We start from the raw sequence: 25607 nt of genomic DNA on the forward strand, positions 1-25607 counted from the left end.
CTGTTAAACATAATTGTAAACATCACTGGCAGCTTCATGTATGGTAGCCACGATTTCTAGTTAGAATGCATTTAAGATATCTTTAATTAAACTAAATCACCCATTCTTCATATGTGAGCTCCTTCTTCCCTAGCTTTTGTGGCTTGGCTGTCACTGTGTGTCATTTTTTTGTTACACCTGCCTGATTTCTCCTGGCAGTGGCAGCTTGGTGGAGCAGCTACATTTCATTCTGCGGTCTGAGGACTCATGCTGACCTGAACGGCAAGCTGGTCACTGAGCTGATCTACAGGCACAGCAACCTGATGATCAGCGATGACAACACTGTCATCATCAGTGAGAAGTAGTTCTTGGTAATTGCTGTTTTTTTGTTTGTTTTTAACACAAAAGTTCTAAACTGAGCAGATGGGTTAGGAATCAAAAATGAATCTATTTACCTGGTGGGATTCAATCAAAATGAAGTCAAACCATCCATCACTTCACATTGCAAGATAATGACAAACTTATGTTGCTAATTATATTCATGCAATGGGTGCGATGGTATAAACAGGGAGATTATTGTCCATAAATCAACAGTGCGTAGTTTTAAGGAACAAGAAAACATATTTTATTTCATTATGACACAAATAATAATAATATGCAGTGTACAGGTGTGCAGATTTAAATTAGAATGGGAGCTAACATACCCATAGACCCCAACAGAGATCACCTTAAAGCAGCACGAGACATTTTTTGAACATGACTTAAGACTCATACCTTCCCCTTTACTAAGAACCAAATTCACTTCCATTGTCTGGAAATTTTAGGTTTGTGCACTGAATAGAGCAACCCGCCTTTCCACTATGCATGCACTACTTTTTGTTTTTTTAGTAAGCTCTGCCAACTGGGGAAGCGAGACAGTGAGATGGCTGTCATTGTGGAAGACATTGAATCGGTGCCCTCTGTAATGGATGGGAAAAATTACAAAGGTGGAAAATGTGCACTGTCTCTCAGGCTTGAATGCTTTAGGTACATCTGGTCGTTCACTTCATATTTGTACTTGAAGTACTAACATCCTTCTACCTGAGCGGAACAGGATAAAGATATAATGAAATAATCATGTAGGCTCTGTTTATTCAACATGTGGTTCCTGAAGAATCGCACGACTATATCTGAAGTTGTAAAACACTATTTCATATGAATTAAAATAAATGGAGCAGATTTTTAAGAAAATTAGCTTACTTTGACATTTTTCATGACTGTATTTCCTGGGGGCACACAAGTTATTCCAGTGAACCTGAGTATGAAAGGCCTGTTGTTATTATTTATTTATTTATTTTATCTATTTAGTTGCTGTGACTACCAGCCAAACAAATTGAAGTGCAGCTATTTTGACAAGTAACAGTTCTGCCAAGGTGTCCTATTTAGCCTTGTTGTCTTCACAGTCAATGGTACAACAGTAGGTTTTACCTCATTTGTATATTTTTCCAATTCATTTAAAATATTTGATCAGCAAATTGTGCAGTAATCTGTATACATATGTTTTAGTTATGTATCCACTTACAGAAAAGAGTTCACCAGCTGGTGACAGTTTCAATACTGTATTCATTTACTTACCTGATACACAGTATTCCTCTCACCTGTTTGCATCCCCTACGGACTAGTTCTAGGACTCGTTAAAGAACTCGGTGATCCCATTAGTGACAGTTATTATAAGGAAATCTGGATGGTGACAACAGCAAAAAATGCCAGTGTGTACGACAAAGCAAGTTCACCTATTAATGTCTAAATGCCACTTTTTAGAATATGTGCAGTAAATGTAGTCCTGAAATTCTGACGTCTGTTTTTATAATTATAACCTTTCATAATATTGTATTGTGTATAGCCAGCATGTATGCTTACAGTATAAACTGTAGCAAAAATTGAGAATTTTACCTGATTTTATCTGGAAGGCATGCTTCTGTATTCTAGCAGCCCAGTCCTGAGCAAACTCAGAATTTCTATAGAAACAAAGCATAAAAAATATTTACCCAATGCAGTTTTATTTGAAAACAAAATAAGATATACAGTACCACATAAAAATGCAACAGTAAGTAGGTTTATGTTAAACAAGGTTCTGTACAGCTTTAACAAATGTGGGAATACATGCCCTTCTACTCTGCCTGAGGACAACCTCTTTCCCTCAATCAACTCCAAAGAGGGCATGATGCCTGTTGAACTTTTGACGTAGTTTTAAACATCCCGAGGTGAAAGCAGACAACAGGGAACTCAAGTTTCTCAGATCCTAATAATAATCATCTTTATTATTATATAGTGCCTTTCATAGTGGACCACTATCACAAAGCGCTTTACACAAGACTAGGGTGTGTGAACTATGCATCAGCTGCAGTCATTTACAACATCTCACCCGAAAGACAGAGCACAAGGAGGTTAAGTGACTTGCTCAGGGTCACACAATGAGTCAGTGGCTGAGCCGGGATTTGAACCGGGGAACTCCTGGTTACAAGCCTTTAACCACTGGACCACACTGACCTCAGAATAAGCCCATTACAATAAGGCATATTTATAAACACTGGATTCATTCAATTAAAATTTCTAAATTCATCAACCTATCATGAGTAATATTAATCTTTAAAAATGTTTATTTCTAGTGTGGAACATATTTTTAACATTCACAGCATAGCCGGTACAATGAACGGACAGTATTGTGTGTAATTAACTTTATGATAGCTCTCATTGGGTTCCTCCTTCATAAATGAATAAGACCAAGAACATTTTTGTTTTCTGAATTTTGTACTGAATATATTAGACAGATTTGTTTTACTGTGTTCTTGTTATTGTAAACAACATTGTCACCATAAGCACATTACACCTTATGGAGACATGTTGGAATCACTAAAGTAAAACTGTGTCTGTGATGTGTTAGCAAACATGCAACCAACAGGACTGATAATGCCTCCTTCTGTTTAACACATATCAGACTAAAACAAGCTGTAAAATAATCAGTTCATATTGAATGCTCATTGAAAGATATTAGAGAACCACTTGAAGTGTGTGTGTGTGTGTTTGTATGACAGCATGAAATGTATACCGTCATACTCTGTACAATCTTGAGAGCGGTTTCATAGCAGTGCATGGTATTTTTCTCCAATATTTATTTGGACATTTATTCCTTTAAATATTTGTACACATTATGTTGGACAACATAGGTCTAAAATAAAGAGTATTTGCATTTAAAAAGCATTACAGTTAAAAAAAAACAAAACAAAACAAAAAAAAACATTTAATGTAGTTGCAAAGTAGTGATCTCAAATGTCCTTTATTATACGTACAGTAACTAGTTTTACAGGCTGTTGATTTTTTAAATTTCCCAATCAAAATCAGTGTCTGGCTGTATTGAGCTGTGATTGTTAAATGACCCAATCGTGTGGCAGCTTAAAGTGAATAATAATAGTAGCTATTTTAATTGCACTGGGTTTCTAGTGTCTCTATTGCAGTACTTGGCTCATTCACATACTGCATAGTTGAACTGACACACTCTAATATAAGGGATTACAATTTAATTTCATTTAATTTAATACAGCCATCCTAAAAACTTGTTACCCTTCTCTCTCTCACATATGGTGGCCCAAAAGTCAGTCAGTGTCAGTGTCGTCTTAAAAAGTGCAGGCGAATCTACAAAGATGCATGTCGAATTCACAGAGAAGGGTGACGAAAATAAAAATGGGCATCATCTTAAAACAAGAAGCTGTAAAATAAGGTTGTGTATATATCAATAGCATCGCCAAAGCTTTATCATTTTTTTATTTGATATCCTCTACAGTCATTTCAGCTGATGAACTTTGTTAATGTCATATCTAGAGCTGGTGATATAATATGACATATATGTTTAAATTTAACCATTCTAACAGCTTTGGCCTTTATAGTTCCAAGTCAGTCAGTCAGTCAGTCACTTTTGTTTTTTTAAAACACATTGAGATAACCGTGTTAAAAAAACAAAAAAAATACACATTTCAGTCATCAATAAATGAACACAACTTTTAAGGAATCAAATTATAAAGTAACAGATGTAAAATAACGACAGGAAATGTTTTGTAATTACTTAATTTTTTTATGAGCACAGTTTGGCAGTTTTATGAGTTGCAAAAAACTCCAAAATGACAACAAAAACAATATATGGCGTTGACATACACAGCATATACTAGAGTACACAAATACAATACAAGACCCCTGAATAAGAAAATAAAGAACATGTACAGTTGTTACATTCTTTAGATGAAAAGATGGCTTTGAAAATGTACTTAAAAATAGAGTATTAAGAATCAGCGCCAAAGAAATGGGAGAAAAAAAAAATCAGATGTCACTTGGTTTCCTGGCTTCACTTAGTGATTCGTACACTGAACCATTGTACACATTTCCTTCAAGGTATGCAGTTAAATGTCAATTAGGTCGTCTCCGCTCTCGTCACTTTCCACTGTCAGCTGACGTGTCCACCATTTCTTCACCTCAGAGCCTGATGACGCCTCATCAGATACAGGGTTCACATTGCACACAGTGGACTTTACGCTAGTCCGACCTCCAAACCGCAAGTTGACAGAGGAAACAGAATGACTTATAGGTTTAGGTGCTGAAAAGTCATTGACAAAATAGCTTTATTAAAACAATCTGATCCTCAACATTTCAGAAAAGGAGTTGTGGCAACTGGGCAACACAAACGCACCTTAAACGTATAGTAACACCAAGCCTCTTCATTAAATAAATACAAAAAGAAGCAGCAGCTATTCTGGTGTGTGCAAGTGATTAGAAAAGAAGTTGAAGACAACAGCAAATTAGACGATACATCAACAGGCAATTAAACATACATATAAATAAACCCATTTTGTGCCAATGTATTCATACAGTATATCTTTGATACTAAGTGTTACTATACCTTTAGATTTTTTAGTGACTTAAATTGTTGCAAAATGCAATTTAAAAATAATCTATTCAGGACGCCAACAAAATGTAAAGTATTATTTTTACATCACATGAGGAATACTAGTATTACTAAAACTGTGACTGTCAATCACTTTATTAAGCTACAAATGTACGTCATGCATGCAAAATACTGTGACTGTCAATCACTTTATTAAGCTACAAATGTACGTCATGCATGCAAAATACTGTGACTGTCAATCACTTTATTAAGCTACAAATGTACTTCATGCATGCAAAATACTGTGACTGTCAATCACTTTATTAAGCTACAAATGTACGTCATGCATGCAAAATACTTTACTTACCTGCCGGCAAACGCCACTGACCAAACTTCCTCTGAGGTTTTTCCATTTCAGTTGAGTCCTGACGATGGCCACCGCTGTCTGAAAGCGTTGGACTGAGCAACTGCTGTGGATTGCTTGTCTGGAGGTTGGGAAGACATTTAACAGATGTAAATGCAAAAAAATACCGTAATGTATTTATAATGTTCAACTACATCATGTTTTTACTCTTCCCATCACCTCATCTTTGGCCAGGTTTACATAAAAAAAAACCTGAAAGTTAATATGCCAAGTTTTCCCTTAACATGCGAGTTCTTCTATGTAGATTGAGGGAGGGGCTGTGATTTGCTTTAGGGAAATAAAAACAGCGGTATGGAGATTTGTGTTTACTGTGTATAATACTATTGTATTTATAAAACCCCTCTATGTAAACATTTCATGCAGTGTTACCTTTCACTTTTATTTTATATATATATATATATATATATATATATATATATATATATATATATATATATATATAGACACACACACACACACACACATACGTATTTGTTTGGAGCACAATATATGAAAACATTACTGAAAGGTTATTTCATTATTCTCATCTACTTGCCACAAATCAAAAAGTACAATATCTAACACTGCAAAGGATAAACATGATGTTGGATTCTCTTAGAGACAAAATAACCCAAGGGTGTCATTTCTGAGAAAAAAAAAAAATCAAGCAGAAAAATTGTAAATGACTGCAACGGACTGGAGCCTCAATTACTGTCCTGGACTGATAGCTGGTCAGCTGGAACAAATTCATGGGTAAAGAAAACTGACTTATGAAAAAAGAATCAGGTTATAAGACCCAGAGAGATCTGAAAACAATAAATTGGAATGAATGAGTTTGGGATGGGTTTTATACGAATTCCTTGGGAGTACATATATTTTCACTTTCATCAGTGCATTTTAGTTAGAAATATTAAATATGAAAGCAGATTGTGGTCAACGAACAATAAGAATATGTCATTTTATTTAAAAAAAAAATCTCTTTTCAGCCTGTGTGACTGAGCTCGGAAGTTGATTCTGCTAATAATTCTAAGATTATGTGCAAGATGTTTAGCTATTTCAATTACAAGTTTCCTACCTCCGGCTGCGAAGGGTTGTCACTGCTATTTGCAATGATGTCCTCACTGGGTTTTGTTGTTTCAATGCTCGGAGGGTTGAGGAATCGACTAAGCTCCTGCTGCTGACTTTCTCGAAGACTATGGATGATACTGCATGACTGCTGCTGCTTCTAAATGCAGGAGAAAAAACAACATGATCAGTTATGGCTGAAACCATCATTTGTTCAATATGACAGTCTTTTGCCAAATGCATATGCTGGTAACAGGGATCCTTTCACGTTGGATGGTACACAATATCATGCATGTTAATAGATACAACCATGATAAATACCAAAGCAATAAAGAAAATGGGGGGTGTACATTCCATGCAGTTTGAGGATTGCGAAAATGATTGTGTGACAAGGCATCGATTCTAAATAACAATCAAATGAAGCGTCCGTCCGCTATGCTGATTTTCATTATAAGTATAGAATAAAGTAACTACACAGTTTAAACTCAGGAAGCTAATTCTATATAAATACTAAAACCTGTCAAATGCTGTACTTGTAAAGCCAATAATGTATGTCTTACATTATTTAAAAATAAGAAAGCAAAGTGTACTGTAATTTGAAACAACAAATAGTTCTGTTTTTGCTTAGGATTGTGGGATGCTGTTCTGTTATCCTTCCTGGTAGTTAAATTGTTGTGCTTAGCAAACCATACAACTACCTTAACCCCACAAACAGGGACTGTAAGTTAGTGAGACACAGCAAACTCTCCAAGAAAGGGGGAAATCATAAGTACACTGCATCAATATCTTAAATTGCATTTGCTACAGATCTAACTAGTGTCTGGAATTACACCGTGTAACAATTTTTATTTATTTATTTTTTGTTCCTGGGTAGTAAGTGTTATTTCCTAATTGCTTATGCCTCAAAAGTATAGAAAATGGCTATTATTCCCCACAAACTTTGCTTTTGTGACCAGGACAGTGATATTTCAAAATATCAGTATTTCCAATGGGAAAACGGGCAAATGTGTGTCTTTTCGTTCACATAAAGTCAGAAAAAAACAACATATGAATCCAAATTAACATGTATTTATACTAAAGTAATACAAAAATGACTACAAAAGATTTAGAAGTGAGTAGTTTCTCGAGATTTACGATTATACTGTAGACAGATGAAATATCACTGTCCTGGTCACAAAAGCAAAGTCTGTGGGGAATAATAGCCATTTTCTATACTTTTGAGGCATAAGCAATTAGGAAATAACACATACTATCCAGGAACAAAAATTGTGTTACATAGTGTTATTTATGGAATCTGAAAGATTATTTTTTTTATTTTTTGTAATAAAAAGTTCTCAGGAGCAACTGGACTTACCGCTCTGATACGCTTCAAGCACTTTTTCAGCCACATGCGAATGGTCTGTTTTGCTACCTCCTCTTCTATAGTGTATTCCAGCTGTTCCCTTGCTAGGAGTTCTTCCAACTGAAGGCTTTTCCTGATGTCAACTGATCTGTATGACAGCATGCTAAAAAAAAAAAACATTTAGAAAGTGAGTAATCTACTGTATACTCACAAGAACCTGTGCATAAGTTGAAAATGATAACTTTCCTTAGTCACCTTTTAGCACATGAAACACTTTACTACCAAACACCGTATACAAGTGAAGAATCTTGCTAATGCCGGGACATATTTGTATCAGTATTATAGCATTATATTTGTGCTGATGTACTACATGGAATATTCTATTGCTATATGGCAAAATTCTGGCCCAGTTCTACAACTAATAAATGGTGACAAGCTGCATCTCATCATTTGCTCAACTGATAAAGGCAATAAAACTAGGTGGTATATTTTCTCTTTTTAAGGGACTGCATAGTAATAAAGAGTCTGATGAAAATGAATATTAAGAATATTAACACAGACACACATTTCGGCTTGTTTCTTCATGAATGTAAATATTACCTCAGTATATCATGGAAAGTGACATCTCCCCCATTATGTAGCCTCTCCATCTCATAGCACATATGCTTAAATAACAGTTTATCCTTATCCAGGTCCACTTCCAGTCTACCTCGAAGCAGCCTGAGCAGAAACTTCACTCGCGATGTAGGAATCACCCCCTAGGTATTCAACACATTCACTTAGAAAACAATGGGAGTTTTTTCATCACGAGAGCAAGAGAAATATGAGATGAAAAATATCCAATTTCCACATACCCCATGGTTAGAGGCTAAATTCAAATACTACAAAACCATAACTTTTCATAAATAATTAAATCCTTATATTATTAACAATCTTATGATGCTTCTTCTGGCCAAGAAAACCTACATACCTCTCGTTTGTCATCAACCATATTCCAAATAATCTGAAAATGGCGCAGGTCGTTGTAGCTCAGAAGCTGGTCTTCCTCGGTGGAGTAGAACAGGGAGAAATTCTCCACAATGATAGCTGTAAAGTAAACACATAACTGAGCTTTCATGTATGATGTTATACGTTTATATGCCAATGCAGTGCAGGTTCTTACAGCTGAAATCGAAGATGAACAAATCTGACCCAATTCAGAAAAGACAACCACTGTAAGTAACAATTAAAAAAAAAAAAAAAAAGGAGAACTTCTATTTTTTTTATACAATATAACAAGAATTAGTTATTGTTCTTGCAGTTTTCATGCATGACTATGACATCATGTCTTTATTTGGCTATTGTAACTGTACAGTCGTAGTTGCAGAATCCCTTTAAAACTGAATGAGCATGAAATAAATGAATACTGTTTAGAATCAGAAAGGAACTTCTACTTAAACTGGTATCTAAGGGCTATGCCATATCAAATTGATTGTTTTGTAAACATGAAGTAATATAGACACGTGAAAAACATCTGTATTGCCGATATGCACTAGGTTAAAACCAATGTGGCAGTGGAAAGGGTGGCAGCCATATTAGGTCAGAGGTCAATGTCATGGTTACCAACACATTATGCATGGTTTACATATTACCCTGAAAATAGGAGGTCACACTACCTTTACATGGTTTTTGAGACAGCTCAGACTAAATAGTGCCATTAGATTTTCCTAGAGAGGTTTCCATAGCACTGAAAATTTTAAGTTGCCATCTTAAATGGTTTATATGAGAGACTAGCAGAAGTAGGTGAAATGGTGCAGTAGGTGCAAAGTTTGCAAATTCATACAATCCTCCCTTACAGGGCGTAATATAGTAATACACAACCCCTATCACAAGTGTAGATACAAAACCTGTTTTATGTACATCCTACAATACCACAGTCCTTACCTACAAGTAAACTCAGCATTATGTATGCAATAATGACATAAAAGGAACAGAAGTACATAAGAGCCCCTGCATAGTTCCCACAATCTGTTTCCCAGTATCGATGGTTATCAGGGGTGCAGAAAGGTGGCTGGACCTTAAAAAGAAAAGAAGACCATTAAAGCAGTAAGAAACTACACTTTAATACTGAGTCATTCATTACTACAAACACTTTCTTTCATTTACACTTTTCAAATTAAAGCATTGGAGAACAACGATAATAAAATGTTTTGCAATTTGGAATTCAGGCAGCTAAATGACGTAGTTTTTAAAACATGGATTTCTCTCTTTCTATATCTACATCTACATCTACAGATCATGCTGAGATGTCAATAACACCCTTACCATGCAGTCATGCATAATCTTATTCCAGTCTTCACCTGTGACTATTCGGAATAGAACAGTAATAGCTTTGCCAGCGGTGGAGAAATTTGCATGTCTGTCATTAAAACAAGAAAATATTATTTTGTTTAACAGAAGAAAGCAGGTTGGTACATTACAAGACAATCTAAGAATGTTCAGGACTAGTTAACATTACCTGAAAAAAAAAAAAAAAGTCTAATTACAATCGCTAAGAACCTGAACAAATGTCAAAAGAACTATGAAGCTACTGTACCATACTATGTAAATTTACATGTGCACACACTCATTCCTCCAGCCTTTTGGATGACACTGCTTTTTAGGTTGTGATAATAAACCCCTGTGGGTTAGCAGACTAAGTGTAGTTAGGGTATGACAGTTTCATTCTGTAACACTTTTCATTTGGTTGTCAGAACATTTGAATTCAGAGAGTGCCAACCTGTTAATATTCTCTCCGTATTTCACCGTGCCAAACAACACCACTCCTGCAAAGGCGTAGCAGAGAAGCAGCAGGAACATTCCAACGATGATGAAGAAACTCTTATACATGCTGACTACCACTGTCAGTAGTAACATTTTAAGTGTGACCTGCAGAAGGAAGCAGAAACACTCACTACCAAACACCCAGATATAGTTGGCAACTCAACAGGGCTACTGGGGATTACAAATACATTTTTTTTTTGTGATGCAAAAATCTAAAAACTGACAAAGACTAAGCAGCATTCCACTACTACACTACTTCTTGTGATGAAAATGTATTACTTATGGTACATGCATTAAGCATTCTTCTGACACACTGTTTTTTTTAATGGATAACACCAGTGGGCAGTATCAATTACCAGAGTAATTATTTATGGTAATACAGTGTCTTGAATCTTAAAATGTCTTAAAGATGTTAGTCAACATTACAGCCTTAAAAAAGGACAGCATTACGTAAAAAAAATAAGATAATTGCATGGATAAAAGATAAAAGGCTGCGGTTTGTATCTGATTATTTGCTACTACAACATGAAGCTGCCCATTGGTATTGCTAGATTGATTCTGACCAGAGCTTTACTAGCATGCAATTTAAAATTGGGTCAGTGAAACACAAAGATTTCTGAGCTATTAGCCCACCGTTTACAATGGTTCTAACCCAAAAAGCAGCTAAAGGATAAGGAAAATATGATTGGGTCTAAAACAGTACTATTAGATACAGCCCACAGCACCCTGAAATGCTTGGAAAGGAACCTGTAATATTGGATACTCCTGGAAGAAAGCAGCACAACACGATGGACACAGCAGCCTTGAAATATGACTTCACATGGAAAAATGAACAGAAAAACATAAACACATGAAAGCACACTGCGATTGCAATGAAAGAAAATAAAAAAAAAGACTTGTACTTACACTACGGATGGGAATTTTTTGTCCAATTATTTTACCCTGCTCCTTTTCACCCCAATTTAGAAAATCCAATTATATTCCCTCATCACAGCAATCCTCAACAAAAGAGCTTAATGTCAGTAGGCACCCTCCTGTCCCACAACCAAGCAAATTGCCAACTGTATTTACACCTGGAGTTCTAGAGCACATTTTGGCTAGTTACCACCCCCCGGAGGGCAAAGGCCAACACCGCTGGTGTCTGCTTTAAACACACGATGAGGAAAAACAATGCCTGCCAAATTTGCTGCTCTCCCTGTGGAATCCCCGATAAGGGTTTGGAATCCACTCACTGAGCTGAAATAGATCAGCAGAGCTCTAGGGATGCAACACAAACTATCTGAGTATGGCAACTGAATCCCTCTTGCTGATTAGTAAAGTACATTTAAAAACTGAAGATTAATGTTTTAAATTGAAAACAATAAAATAAAAATCAATAACATGCAGATGATGAATCACAGATCAAACAGCACAGGGAGTTCATGCCGATGTTATGTTTTTTACTCACGTGCTTGCCGCAAATGGAAAAGAACCTGAACACTATAACGCATGCTCCCATCATGTAGGTGTATTCATTCTGAAAAATATACAAACATGACATTTCTCTTTGGACCTTTTAAAACCATAGGCTGATTTTGTCTTTAATAAACTCGAGGTGGGGGGGGGGGGGGTTGTCACTTAATAATCAATGGCAGTTTTTGCAAGCATTATGGCTGTTCAAGAAATGATGATTTCATTGGAATTCAATAGCAAAGAAATGTAAACCCTCTGTTTATTCAGATGTGTTTTATAAAGTTGCATACCAGCAAGGCAAAGTGCAGTACAACCCAAATCACTCCAAGGGAAGTCACCAACAGGTCATAGCGGTTTCTTCTGCTCTGCCAGAAACCAGCAGGTGACATTGCAATTGACTTCATAGTCACCTGGAAATGAAATAAAAAAATACAAAACAAAAAAGTTCAGTGCTTTATTTTAACGGAATATTAACAGCTGTAGTTATTATTATATAGTTGGCAAATCACAGTGGTTGCTGTGCACACCTTCCAGTAGAGTTCTGGAGGGTCTAGCTCAGCTCTTTACAGTGCATTCAACACACACTGATTGTGTTTCTCATATCATTTACCATACTGAAATATTAATATGAGTCAAGTCAAAGTACTTCACCTCCAGAACAAAAATGAAGGTAAACACCACCGACATTGCTGCCAATGGAACAGTCACCGGGTCATCCACATCCCACTGCAACATAAACACAGTCCTGCTCACTGATTGATAGTGATGTTATATTGACCATACATAAATATATACATCTTGTTTTCAATGTTTAAAAGACAAGTTCAACCTCACAACTCAATGAAAATGTGTAAATCAATAAAACATGTACTAACAAGCTATCTACCACATTCAGAAGGGTGTACTACCTTTACTGACAGGAGAACAGACTGGGCAAGGACCAGCACTGCTATAGTCCGTTTGAAAAATGGATGCTGTGTGATGTCATACATCCTTGCTCGAAACCCACCATTATCTGTAAATAAAAAAAGATCAGGAGAAATAAAGATGCAATTGATCCTAAAGAGATTCGAATTCTAGAGATTAAGGTACAGCATGGCCTTTATACCCCCCTTATTTTTTATTGAAACATTTTTTTAATTTTAATTTTTTAATTTTTTGGACACTTCTCCCGGGAGAGATTTTCTCCCGTATTTTGATCAAAACTCTACTGTCGACCCCTTTATGTCAGCAAACGTGTTATTTCTGAGAAAGTCATGTACAGTCTGCGGTTACTGCAATCTCTGTCTGTACCTAGCACGGTTTAGGACCCAGGGGAGCCCTGTGGCAGGCATGCATTCAGTGCATGAGACAAGCGCACATACTTGACCATCTACGGTAGCTCCGCCTCCCAGTAATATGCAAATTATTTGAAAAACACTAAAGTGAATTACCCTTAAGAGCCGTTATCAAAGTACCAGGCAATATGCCGGAATATACAAACGGTATTCAGAATGTTGTTTTATGAATCACAAAAAAATGGCTTTTCAACAAAGCATTTATTCATGCAGCAAATTTGAGTGTGGGAAAACACTTTATATAAGTTTGGGAAAAGGAAATGGATTTAGTATAGTTCTAAAAAACAGTGTTTTTTTTTTCACATGTCCAGCTTTCTTTTTGAAAAACATAATGTCACAGACTTATTTTAAGAGCTTTCAGATAAAAAAAGAAAAAAGAAAAGAACTAAACAAAACAAAAAAAACACATAAAATGATTGTGATATTCAATCACTCATAATGGGGAAGCTTCTGATGGAAATAAATGCTGCAAGAATCCTCAGCACTTTAAAGGTCAGTACAGAAAGGGTGAAATTATAATTCTACTAAGATCGAATTTAACCCTTTTAAAGTTAAAGCCATTAAACACAAATGTAAAAAAAAAAATCACTAGCTGTACTGGGAAGAACATACAGAAAACGAAGGCAGCGTTGTTGTCATTATGTGATAACACTATATAGAAAAGTAAAGACAATTTTCAAAGCTGGGATGGTGTTTTTTGTGATGTTGACTCAAGGAGACTGCCAAAATCCAGTTAAATTAATCCACTGGTCAGATTAGAAGCAGTTTCCTCTGGTCAGATTAGAAGCAGTTTCCTCTGATCAGATTAAGCAGTTTCCTCTGGTCAGATTAGAAGTAGTTTTCTTTGGTCAGATAAGAAGCAGTTCCCTCTGGTCAGATTAGAAGCAGTTTCCTCTGGTCAGATTAGAAGCAGTTTCCTCTGAGATTAGAAGCAGTTCCATCTGGTCAGATTAGAAGCAGTGCCATCTGGTCAGATGCCAGTAATTTATGCAAGGATGCTTACACAGTATCTGTGTTCCAGGATCTTGAAACTATTCATTTGAGTGTCTGAGTTTGCATCAAAATGTTAGTCAATTCTGCACTTACACAGTAGTACGTATCTAAAGGATTGCTATGAAATATGCATTCCCAAAATATTCCACTTCCTACCTTAAAAGATATGGGAGCCTCCTAGCAGAATAAAAAAGAGCATACATTTTCATCTAAAATCAAACTACGCAGGGAGCCTGTTGATCATGTAAGTGTGTGCATCCTTTGAAAGGAGAGTTTTGACACTTGTACACTATGCTCCAGGTGATATGAACATTACCACATTAAATTTAAGACACACTAATAATACATCACTGTGAATTCAATCCATAAAAAAAAGATCCTTGTACAGTATTACACTGGATCACACCTTTGGAAAATTCCATATGTCAATACAGATTCTCACAGGGAGACAAATCCATAGCCACTCAGTCATGCAGAAGTGAATTCGTGGACCCCAGTGTGCCCCCTTCTGACCTCTCCATGCACCCTGCTCTCCAGGAGGTCGAGAGAGGATGCCAGAATTTTGACATCTGTGTCGGCATGGAGTACTCAATGTTGCCTTTAAACGACCCTGAAATTGACAAGCAGCAGCTTGGGGTTTGTCTTCAGTAGGCTTCAGCTGTCAAACTGTGCCTGGCTATTTAATGCCTGAATGATTGAAATGACTAACATCAAAGGAAGCACTTTGAATAATACCAGGTACAATTTTCTGATCAGGTAATCGTCCTCAATGAAACAATGGCTTGGGTAATGCAGCAAAATCAGCTGGCAATACACAAGAGGCTTATATATGTTTTCTGGAAGTCAGTACTTTTTTGGCTGGGTTGGTTTCAAAGTTAGCCAACAGTCTTATTTTAACTAGGACAGATCAGTGACAAAATGCAAGGGGACCATTGGGTTAACTGTAGTTACATTTTTTGTTGTTGTTTTAATCTGTAAACATTTTTTTTCCTTTTATCTGCTGTGTTTTTTAAATAAGATGACAAAATAGGCCAGAGGCTGTAAGAGACTTGAGCAGAAATTAGATGTTATGATGGAGTGAGGGTCAAACCCAGTGAGAACAGGCCTGTAAAAAAAATACAAATGCTTCAATGAATAAATCACTAAGAACTAACCTGGACGAGGAGGAAGATGTAGAGGCTGGGCGATCTTCAACCTGCTCTTCAGATCCTCCCATCTTCTCTGATCAACAGTAAGCAAGGCTGTACCCTGGAGGCAGAGATAGGGTTGAAGAGAATACTTTTAATATCTCAAAATACGCAGTTTCTATCGTGCAGAAACCTAAAATGTCACATGACCTCAACTAGGTCACAGGTCAAAGTGAAGGATTAGTTTAAGCAACTTTTGAAATAACAATGAACTTTACTAGAGGACTTACCTTGTTTTCATTGAAATTAGCAATGACAACACCAACGAAAAGTGTCAGTCCAATCATGCAGCCGAGAAAGACAAACACATGGATGTAGATGCCGTGGATCTAAATAAAAAAAAAAAGAATCACACTGTTTTATAGCCAACACTTCCAAACATGCAAACCAGTTTTTGGAAGTGTACTGTACATGCTTACCGGTCCCACGCGATGGATAATAACATCTCTGACCTCCACCCAGCCTTTCAATGAAAGAACTTCAAACAGTGCCAGCATTGCATTCCCAACATTATCGAAATTAAAATTCCGAGGGTTTGCCCTAAAGACAAGGAGATTAACACGAGTACCTGTTAGGTGAATATACTGTACAGGACTGCAAAGGCATGTTTTTACAATCAGAACCAGTGCAGGCACATAGAGGGTCCTCATAATCCTGTAACAATCTGACACTTCTATAGGAGACTAGGATTGAATAATGCAATAAGTTTGGTGAAGATCAGATGCAAAATTAACAGTTATTGTGTTCTTCATATGGCATGTGACAGACAGACACGTGGGTCAGCTAAATAGTTAAATGAAATGTATATAATTAAAATATGTTAATAATACTTAACATAAGTCATACCAGATCTGTACTTTATAGAACACTGATTTTATCTAACACTTTAAATGTAGATTCAACCAAGAGCATACAACCACAAATGTCTGTAAGACTTAGATTTACGTAAAGGTTTCACAGCAAATTAACTCGTATTGTATGTAGCATTTGACCTGAAATTCTCTCCATTCTCCGTTGATTTTTAAATTTTTTGTGATTGCCTCTTTCTATAACTTTGCATTGGGACCCAAAATGAGTAGATTCTGACAGTGCTTTAGCAAAGGAAGAACTTGATTGACTGACAGATACAATCTAGTTCCCGATGCAGTTATACAAAATCAGTAATGCTAATGTAAGCAATCTATGAAAAAAAAGAAAAGTATGATGATTTGTACGACTGGAAAGCTAGAGTAATTGATATACTATAACATGCCAATAACAGAGATTCCGTTCATATGTAATATGCATTTTTATTTTGGTATACAGCTCAGATTTTATTGTACACACAGACAAGCACATTTATTCAAATAACTACAGTAAGTCAAAGAGGCCCACTGTTTTCTTGAGTTACATTGTTCAGACTGGTTTATTATTCCACACAGTATTACATTTACAGGCATTTTATTCAGAGCAGATTAACAACAGAGCTTCCCCTAAAGATTAAACAACATTAAGTAATATTTAATCAACATATCACAGAGCTGGTTAAGATCCTTAGGCCTGGCAAGATGTGGAAATATACAAAGTAAACACTGGTATTCAGGCAGCAAATACCTGCTGATTGTAACTACAATGCTGAGGTGTGGCAGTTTGGAGACATGGGAGTGAGCCAATATTATGTTAAAATAATTAAAATGGCCCATGGAGTACCCACAGTGGAATATTTGTGTGAAGAGACTGAGATGAATACATACCGAACCTTTCATAACTGTCCTGCAGGAGATTCAGATAGGTTTGGGCTAAAGGTAATACGTTCCAGGAAGATGTGGGCCTCTCCAAGACACAAAGATTGTGATTGTGACAGATGTCAGCAAAGACAGGCTACAGTTAAGAAGGGAGATTGTTCAGCCTGTTTCTCTAAATGGTACCATGCTTATACTAGAATTAGCCCAGGAGAGCCGATTCAGATCCTTGACGGAAAAGAAATAGTGAGGGCAACTTGTGTCAAGTGCAAAAATCACATAGAATGGACAGCTGTTGAAAGCCCAGAATGTATACCGTGTCGGGAGGATACAGAGAACTTTTCAATACATTTCAGGAGCCAACCAGAATGGATTCAGCATACATGTGACACTAGATACTGGAGAGCTGTCCCAGTGCTCTCACCTGCATTGGAAAAGAAGGGACCTGAAGCCTTTCACCCTGCTGAATGAACAACATGGAGTTCTGAGTTAGAAAAGACAGAAGCAGATGGGGCCCTGCTTGACCCAGAAGAAAAGCCTGCTTAATAACAGTTTTATTATGCAAATGACATTGTTTTAATAATTATAAAAGGGGCTTGTGTACTTTCCGACTAACAGTTTTTCTCAGAATAACGACACATTGAACTTTCTGTGAACTGCTAAAACAAGTTTGTGCTTAGCGATTACCATCTAAGTAAACTTTTCAGTAACTGAAAACATGGTGCTGCTTGCAACTGCAGCATCACAAGTTGACCGTTGTGGTCTGGTGATGTGTTTCTGAATAATCACCACAAAATATATTTTTGCTAAATGTCTTAGTACAGAATCCGGTCAGTATGCTAGCTTGCTGAAATTAATTATTATTCTAGATAGAATGTTGAAAAAGCATATTATTCATATAAACTAAGCACACATTTTTACTTAACGTATCATATGAATTTTTTAATAAACGCGTAAGTATTAATAGCATGTTTTTATCAATGCATAGTAAGCTTATTAGTTTTCAAACACTGTAACCACGTAAGCCAATTACGGCAATTGGGACGAGCTGGCAGCTAAAAGATAGACATACATGCTGGGAGTCACACTATACTAAAATGTTCTCAATCTTCGATCTCAACCTGAGCTTGTGAGTTGCGGAACTCAGCCTTTGCAGTCTGAAATCCCAAACCGGATTATATCTAAAACACACACACACAAACACACACAGTCACCTCCAGAATTATTGGCACCCTTGATAAAGATGAGCAAAAAAGGCTGTATAAAATAAACAACACAGGTAATGAACTATATTTTATTAAACTATATTATTTTATACTAATACAATTGCTCAGAGAAAATGTTTATTTTTAACAAATAATATTTTTTTTTTCTCAAAAAGATAGGTGTCAAAATTATTGGCACCTCTAAATATTCTTTTAAATAAAATCAAACAAAATTAAATCTGCATTAACATTCTACTGGTTTTTAAGTACATCTCAGTCTTAAGGAACTGTATTGTGGCCTTCCATGGCTTCCTGTTTCACTGGGGTATAAAAATGAGGTAACACATGTAAAATCCACTTGTCATCCATCACCATGGGGACAGGCAAAGAACTCACAAACGAAGAGAGACAAATGGTTGTTGACCTTCATAAATCAGGCAATGGGTACAAAAAAAATTTCTAAAAACCTAAATATACCACTTACCACTATTACAGAACTTGGTTGCATCTTGGGGTCACCAAGTCTCCAAATCTACAAATAGACGCCACCTCCATGCCAAAAGCCAATTTGGAAGAGTTCCCAGAAAACCTTTATTGAGAGCAACCAACAAATGTAAGCGCCTGGAGTTTGCTAAACGGAATTGGCACTTGGACTGGAATCGGGTGCTATGGTCAGATGAGACAAAAATAGAGCTTTTTGGCCACGCACACCAGCGGTGGGTTTGGTGTTGAAAGAAGGATGCATATCCAGAAAAGAACCTCATACCGACTGTAAAATATGGTGGTGGATCTTTGATGTTATGGGGCCGTTTTGCTTCCACTGGTCCTGGGGCCCTTGTTAAGGTCAACGGCATCATGAACTCTACCAAGTATCAGGACATTTTAGCCACAAACCTGGCTGCCTCTGCCAGGAGGCTGAAACTTGGCTGCAAGTGGATCTTCCAGCAAGACAATAACCGCACGCACATATCAAAATCCACAAAGAAATGATTAATTGACCACAAAATCAACATTTTGCAATGGCCATCTCAGTCTCCGAACTTGAATCCCATTGAAAACCTGTGGTTTGAATTAAAGAGGGCAGTCCACAAGCGCAGACGGAAGGATATCAAGGATCTGGAAAGATTCCGTATGGAGGAATGGTCTAAGATCCCTTCCACTGTGTTCTCCAATCTCATAAAACATTATAGAAAAAGGCTCAGTGCCTTTATCCTTGCAAGGAGAGGGTGCAGAAAGTACTGAAAACAAGGGTGCCAATAATTGTGACACTTTAAGATAAGAACCTATGCAATAGACAGCATGCCCACAAACAGCCAAGTAAGATCAACTTATGCCCATGCCCTAATTACTTTGAGGACCACTGGCCTAGAGCATGAATATATAAAATTCACCTAACCGACCTGGATAAATGACAATCCCGTGTCTACCCTTACGGGGCACGAATGTGACAAGCATTGTCATAAAGGAAAACTAATTTATAGGTTTCTTACAAGGAGGTTTTACTGCCTTCATAAAATGTGTGCCGTAATGAAGGGTTTGCTCAGCTATATGCCAGTTAAGAGCCAGTATAAAAGCACTGCTCATCAGGTAAAATGTCCATTAATAATTAAAGTACTGATTTATGCTTTGTTTCCAAATAAATCTGAAAGTGTAGTGAAATTGTCAGAATTGCCTTTTTGGAGTTTTTGTTGTATCAAAAACATTACTACCAATGGGACTTAAAATGTTCAACACAAAAAAAGAAAAGGCTTCTTGCAGAGTGGGTATTATTCTTATATAACCCTGTATTAGGAGATACTAAAAAGTTATAATTTTACAGTTCAAAATGAGCAAGTTTCACCCAGCAGAATTTTAAAACTGCAGTCTCCTGCACATCACAGGTGGCAGCTTTTCCTTTGTATAATAGCTTTCTTTAAATGGGAAATTAAAAGTATACCTTTTAGTGTACAGTAATATATCTACTAAATCTGTGTGTGTATGTGTGTGTGTGTGTGTGTGCGTGTGTGTGTGTAGTTTGTCAGCGGGGGAGGTTATCAGTAGATTTGTTTTTCCAGCCACAAACAAAATAAATGAAAATAAAACATTTTTGTTGCGAATTGTACTAGAATTATACACTAGAACGGCACTGAGAATTTCACTTGAAAACCCCGCTGTATATCTGCAGATGCAGGGGCACTCCTGAGACTTCAAGGAAAGATGCAAATCAGTATTTTATTAAAAAAATGTTTTTTACAATCTTTTAAAAAGGGACAGATTGACAGTATGGCTATTGGCCAATGCAGTCACTTATATTACCCTTGTCATTATAAACATGAAGATTTACATCCACATAGTTTTTATTAAAACCTTCAAGAAAACCTGAGCGTCTGTTTGCCAGTAACTTGACTCTCCTAAATGACAGATCTCTTTCTATGTCAGTTTTGCCTGTAAAAATTCCAAAGATGTTGTTCATAATTTTTTTTTAAACCCATTGTAGTTTAATGTAGAGTAGCAATTTGGGCACATAAACCTGAAAGCTGAGAAACCCCAATGTTTTACATGGTTTTGCCTTGATTTACTGCAGTGCATGAAACAGATGGGAATCATGGCAGCTCATTTCTGTTTCTCCACTAGATTGCACTGCTTGCTCAATTTTCCAGTCACCTTGCTTGATAAAACACATTCAGTACTGTGACAGAGAACGAATGAATCCTAACGTTCTAACAAGGTTCATTATAAGTAGAATGCAACCTCTACCATCATTATGACGTTATGTTCAGATGCATTTTACTGTAGGAACATATTTAGGCAAATTAAGTGAAAACAGATATCCCTAAACAAAGGCAAGTACAATTAAGTTTAAATAAATAAATAAAATAATTATAAATTATATCCTGTTTTTCACCCAAAAATGTTATATTCTTTGACTTACCAGACACGTGGGACCCAAAATCCAGGCTTCTTTTCTCCGGGACGTAACTTTAAATTTAGATTTTTTGAGACACTCACATTGATTCTGAATATACCGTGGCAGTCCTCCTAAAATAGGTTGAAAAATAAAAATCAATTATGAGTATTGGTCACGCTGCTATCAAAAGGTGCACTACACTGTTCATATTTAATAAATTGCTTTCTTTATTAAAAAAAGAAAAAAAGGAAAACAAACATGCAATAGATGATACATGTATATATAATATGAACAAGCAATAATATACAGGTTATTCGAAAATGTGATAACTCCTTTTTCCACTAGTGACCTGGTGACATGCATACTTTTACATAACACATGGTTATATGCTTCTGTTATCAGGTTATACATGCATACAAACTTTCAGAGATGTACAAATAGATGAATGCCCTAACACATGTGTTTTATATACTGGTATTTGTAAAAATGAATACAGTTCAAAATTTTTTGCTGGATTAACAAGACATACAGGTCCAGTACACTTGTTTTCAATAGTCCCGCCCAATGTGTTTGACCTCAAGGTCACAACTGGCTCTCCACCCTGTTAAGTGCCTTCAGAGGCCCTTGTATTTAAACAATTAAAAAAAAAAAAACAGCATCAATGTAAAAGCTTTTTAAAAGAGCCCCTAGACTTCACTTAAGCAGAACCATATTGATAAAAACTGAACTAACAAGACTAGATTATCAGTGAAAGGCTACATTTAAAAAAAAAAAAAAAAAAAAAAAAACAGGACTTGTTACAAAGAAAGAGTTAAGAAAAGCCCTGACTGACTCATTTTAACAGGACTCCCAGAGGGGACTACATTAAGTTCTCTGCAAGGACGATATCTGGTTTCCCATCTGTACAATACAATTTAAATAGAAACAAGAAATTAATTAGGCTCTGTGTTATAATTACGGATACAATTTGTCACAGAGGCCACGGAAATTATGAAAATCGTGAATTTGAACAAAAGTCGGTGAAATATTGGAAATTAATGTAAAAACACGTTTGTTTAGGCACTGCCTTTAAAAATGCAGGATGTCATGCATTGAAAATACAATGTAGTGTACGAAATTAGTCTGTTGAAAATAAATACTCACTTTCTCTAAAACTAAACATTGCTAAACAAAATACTTGACTGCCATTGAACATCTTTTTTCTTTTTTTTAATTTTCTGCAAACTGTTGATAAAACAAGAAGTTTTGTCTGTATTGTAGTCTTACATTTTTGTGCCCGATTCCAGGTGTGCCTGTCTGTGTGATTTGACTTTTTTTTTTTTTTTTTTTTTAATTGGCAGTGCTCTGTAGGCTACTCAGATATAACCTGCCACTTTTTACCCTTGTGAGAGTGGATAACTCAGTAGGCGGCTTTCTCCAGCTGTGTGGAGGAACAGTTTATAAAGATGCATGTCAGACGTGAGCTGATGTGAGCAGAAAATGTAAAATTAGGTGAAAAAATGACCATCTCTATTAGCCCTTGTCACGAACGGTTTGCATGAGTGAGAAATTGTGCTACTGAGCAAATAGTACCTGTAATTATGAACCTAAAATCTTTGTCAGGCATGTAATTGTAGACCATCTAGGATGGTATTAATCCAGCCCCTTGACCCCATTAATATCAAAATGCATCAGTAGTAAATATTTTAACTGGAATATAACAAAAGGCATGTTCTGCCACAGAATATTAAGTAAAATCTATCAGGAGTCGAGTACTAATTATAAGAAGTAAAATTTAAATACACAAGGTTAGCATTGTTAATTATATGAGATCTTCATCATTCTAGAATGAATGACTTTAACCAGTAGGATGGATAGCATTTGTGGTTTGCTTTGTTATTTCTTACTATTGTAAAGGTGCTATAAGGACAGTGGCAGTCTAATTGAAATGGAATCGTCGGATTAGTGTTGAAAGAAAATAAGGGATTCATAGGAATTTCAGTTAAGCTTCACAGCAAATGTTATGTTGTTATTTTGTAATGATGTTTCTATTCCTAAAGATAATGGACACAAATTTAAAATGAATCCAAGTGGAAGACAACAAGAATAGCAGCTAATGCTTTTGAATTCATAGTAATTTGTAATCATTTTAAAGTATAACTGGATTAACTTCTGTACTGCCTTTCTTGATTAACATGTGGCAGCGAATATTAGCTGCTTTATGTCAATGAACACAGACCTCATGTTATCCCTCCATACGCACCAGGAATATTTCCTTGAATCACAGCATTTACATGTAGCTATGTAGGTCATCGAATGAGATTGTATTTTGCAGCTGTGCGAGCAAGTAAATGAACACAGATTGGATGCTACTGTAAACTCTCGGTTGTGATCTTCACACATACAGCGCTTGTTCATTAATTTTTTTTAAACAAAAAAAGAGGGCTTGCATCTTTAAAAAAATATTAATTAATACTCACATTTTATTTCTTGAAAGTTTTTTCACACAATGTAGTGTACCCAATTAGTCTGTTGAAAATACTCACTTTCTCTAAAACCAAGCAGTGCTAAACAAAATACTTCAGACTCCCACTGAACATCTTTTTTTTTTTTTTTTTAATTTCCTGCAAACTATAGATAAAACGAGAAGTTTTGTCTGTATTGTGTCTTTTTTTATTGATATCTTTGTGCCCGACTCCAGGACACGGCGCCTGCATCTGTGATTTGACTTTTCAACTCAAAAACAACCAATTTAAACGTTGCAAAAATTTATTGATTGAGATATATATATATATATATATATATATATATATATATATATATATATATATATATATATATATATATATATGTACATTTACGCCAGACGCGTACAGAAAAATAGGAACACCGTTTATTTCAGACACTGTTTCGCCATGGGGACGGTCTGATTGCCTGCATCGCACAGTATTCTTAAAAAAAAAGTGTGAAAGGACCTTTAACTAAGTTTTGTACTAACATTTAAACTAATCTAATCTAACATTTAAACTTGCCAGCAGTCAAAAACAACAGTCTTTATATCATTGTTTTTTTGTACTATTTAAAAGCTCTTGTGTATGTTGATGTAGCTAAACCTACATTATTTGGTAACCTTTCTGTGACCTTTCTGTGAATTCTGTTTTTTTCCGCAACTCACCCGTGAAATATACAAAAAAAACACTGTGCCAAAATCGTATCCTTAGTTATAATACAAGTGAAAACAGAATGGACTAAATTGTTAACCAAATCAAAATACAGTACTGTATTATTACAGTATGGAAAACTATAACACGGCTACACTTATGCCACTTCTAAAGATTTCTAGAGTAGTTATTGAAAGGAGAAAATGTGTTTCTCACCCGTCTGATAACATGATGATCATTGCACTTTGCGAGTTTTCCAGCAAAAAGTTGTACGCCGAAACTTGCAAACACAAGCATTAATGTCAGCAGAAGGATGGAGACCTATAAAACATATTTGAACATAATCATATTAAAGGCCTATCGATCACAGATCTGGCTTTTTTGCCACAACCGCCTGGGATATAACCTGCCATCTTTTACCCTTGTGAGAGTGGGTCACTCAGTAAGCTGTTTTCTCCAGCTGTGTGGAAGAAAGGCATGTTCTATCACAGAATATAAAGTAAAATCGATCAGGCGTTGAGTACTAATTATAAAAAGTAATCTTTAAATACACAAGGTTTACATTGTTAATTATATGAGCTCTGTAACTTCTGTACTGCCTTTCTTGATTAACATGTGTAGCTGCTATATGTAAATGAACACAGGCCTCATGTTATCCCCCCATACGCACCAGGAATATTTCCTTGAATCCGCTGAAGAGTTCCCTGACAACCTTTCTCATTTGAGGGACCAGTTTGAAGATGCGAAGCGGTCTGAGGCAGCGCAGCATCATCAACAACTGGGCTCCGGATTTAGGGGGAACGTTCGGTGGCATCCAGCAAAGAAATATCAAACTCAGCTGGAATAAGAGCACCAGGGAGTGATTTAGCACAACATATTACTCCTGTGAAAATAGCTTCTCCATCAGTAGAATCATTTCTAAAATACAGTTCTCTCAGTTCAGCTGGTGAGTTCAGAAAACTGACTTTTGGATCAGCTGTGGCAATGCAAAGAACGTATTAAAACAATAATTTAAGCCTGCTTGTGATGGGTAACAATTCTTAAATAAACAGTGGACAGTGAACACTGATGAGATAATTGTTGCTATTTGTCACCATGATTACCAGAAGGAAAACTTATTCAGTAAGCAATAAACAAATGCAATGTGTGCCAACAATGGATAGACTGCTGCATGGAGCACAT

General features: G+C 36.2%; 1 protein-coding gene across 4 annotated transcripts in view; it reads right to left on the reverse strand.

Moving 5' to 3' along the window:
* Window positions 1-4066: 4066 nt before the first annotated feature.
* The window catches only part of nalcn (sodium leak channel, non-selective), a 126836-nt gene continuing 105295 nt past the window's right edge, over window positions 4067-25607 (reverse strand). For 3 of the 4 annotated variants that reach the window (XM_041272287.1, XM_041272284.1, XM_041272285.1), the window contains 19 exons: window positions 25096-25263; window positions 24642-24746; window positions 21310-21416; window positions 15892-16012; window positions 15703-15801; window positions 15440-15533; window positions 12864-12970; window positions 12607-12681; window positions 12246-12365; window positions 11951-12019; window positions 10460-10608; window positions 10006-10099; window positions 9625-9757; window positions 8672-8787; window positions 8302-8459; window positions 7714-7864; window positions 6370-6519; window positions 5259-5376; window positions 4067-4603 (listed from right to left, as the gene is read on the reverse strand). In XM_041272287.1, the coding sequence (XP_041128221.1) occupies window positions 4410-4603; window positions 5259-5376; window positions 6370-6519; window positions 7714-7864; window positions 8302-8459; window positions 8672-8787; window positions 9625-9757; window positions 10006-10099; window positions 10460-10608; window positions 11951-12019; window positions 12246-12365; window positions 12607-12681; window positions 12864-12970; window positions 15440-15533; window positions 15703-15801; window positions 15892-16012; window positions 21310-21416; window positions 24642-24746; window positions 25096-25263 (2328 nt within the window). In that variant the 3' untranslated portion in view covers window positions 4067-4409. The remainder of the gene's footprint in view (window positions 4604-5258; window positions 5377-6369; window positions 6520-7713; window positions 7865-8301; window positions 8460-8671; window positions 8788-9624; window positions 9758-10005; window positions 10100-10459; window positions 10609-11950; window positions 12020-12245; window positions 12366-12606; window positions 12682-12863; window positions 12971-15439; window positions 15534-15702; window positions 15802-15891; window positions 16013-21309; window positions 21417-24641; window positions 24747-25095; window positions 25264-25607) is intronic. The other variant, XM_041272286.1, reaches the window with a different exon arrangement.

Source organism: Polyodon spathula, chromosome 15 (genome assembly GCF_017654505.1).
Source record: "Polyodon spathula isolate WHYD16114869_AA chromosome 15, ASM1765450v1, whole genome shotgun sequence".
NCBI lineage: Eukaryota > Metazoa > Chordata > Actinopteri > Acipenseriformes > Polyodontidae > Polyodon > Polyodon spathula.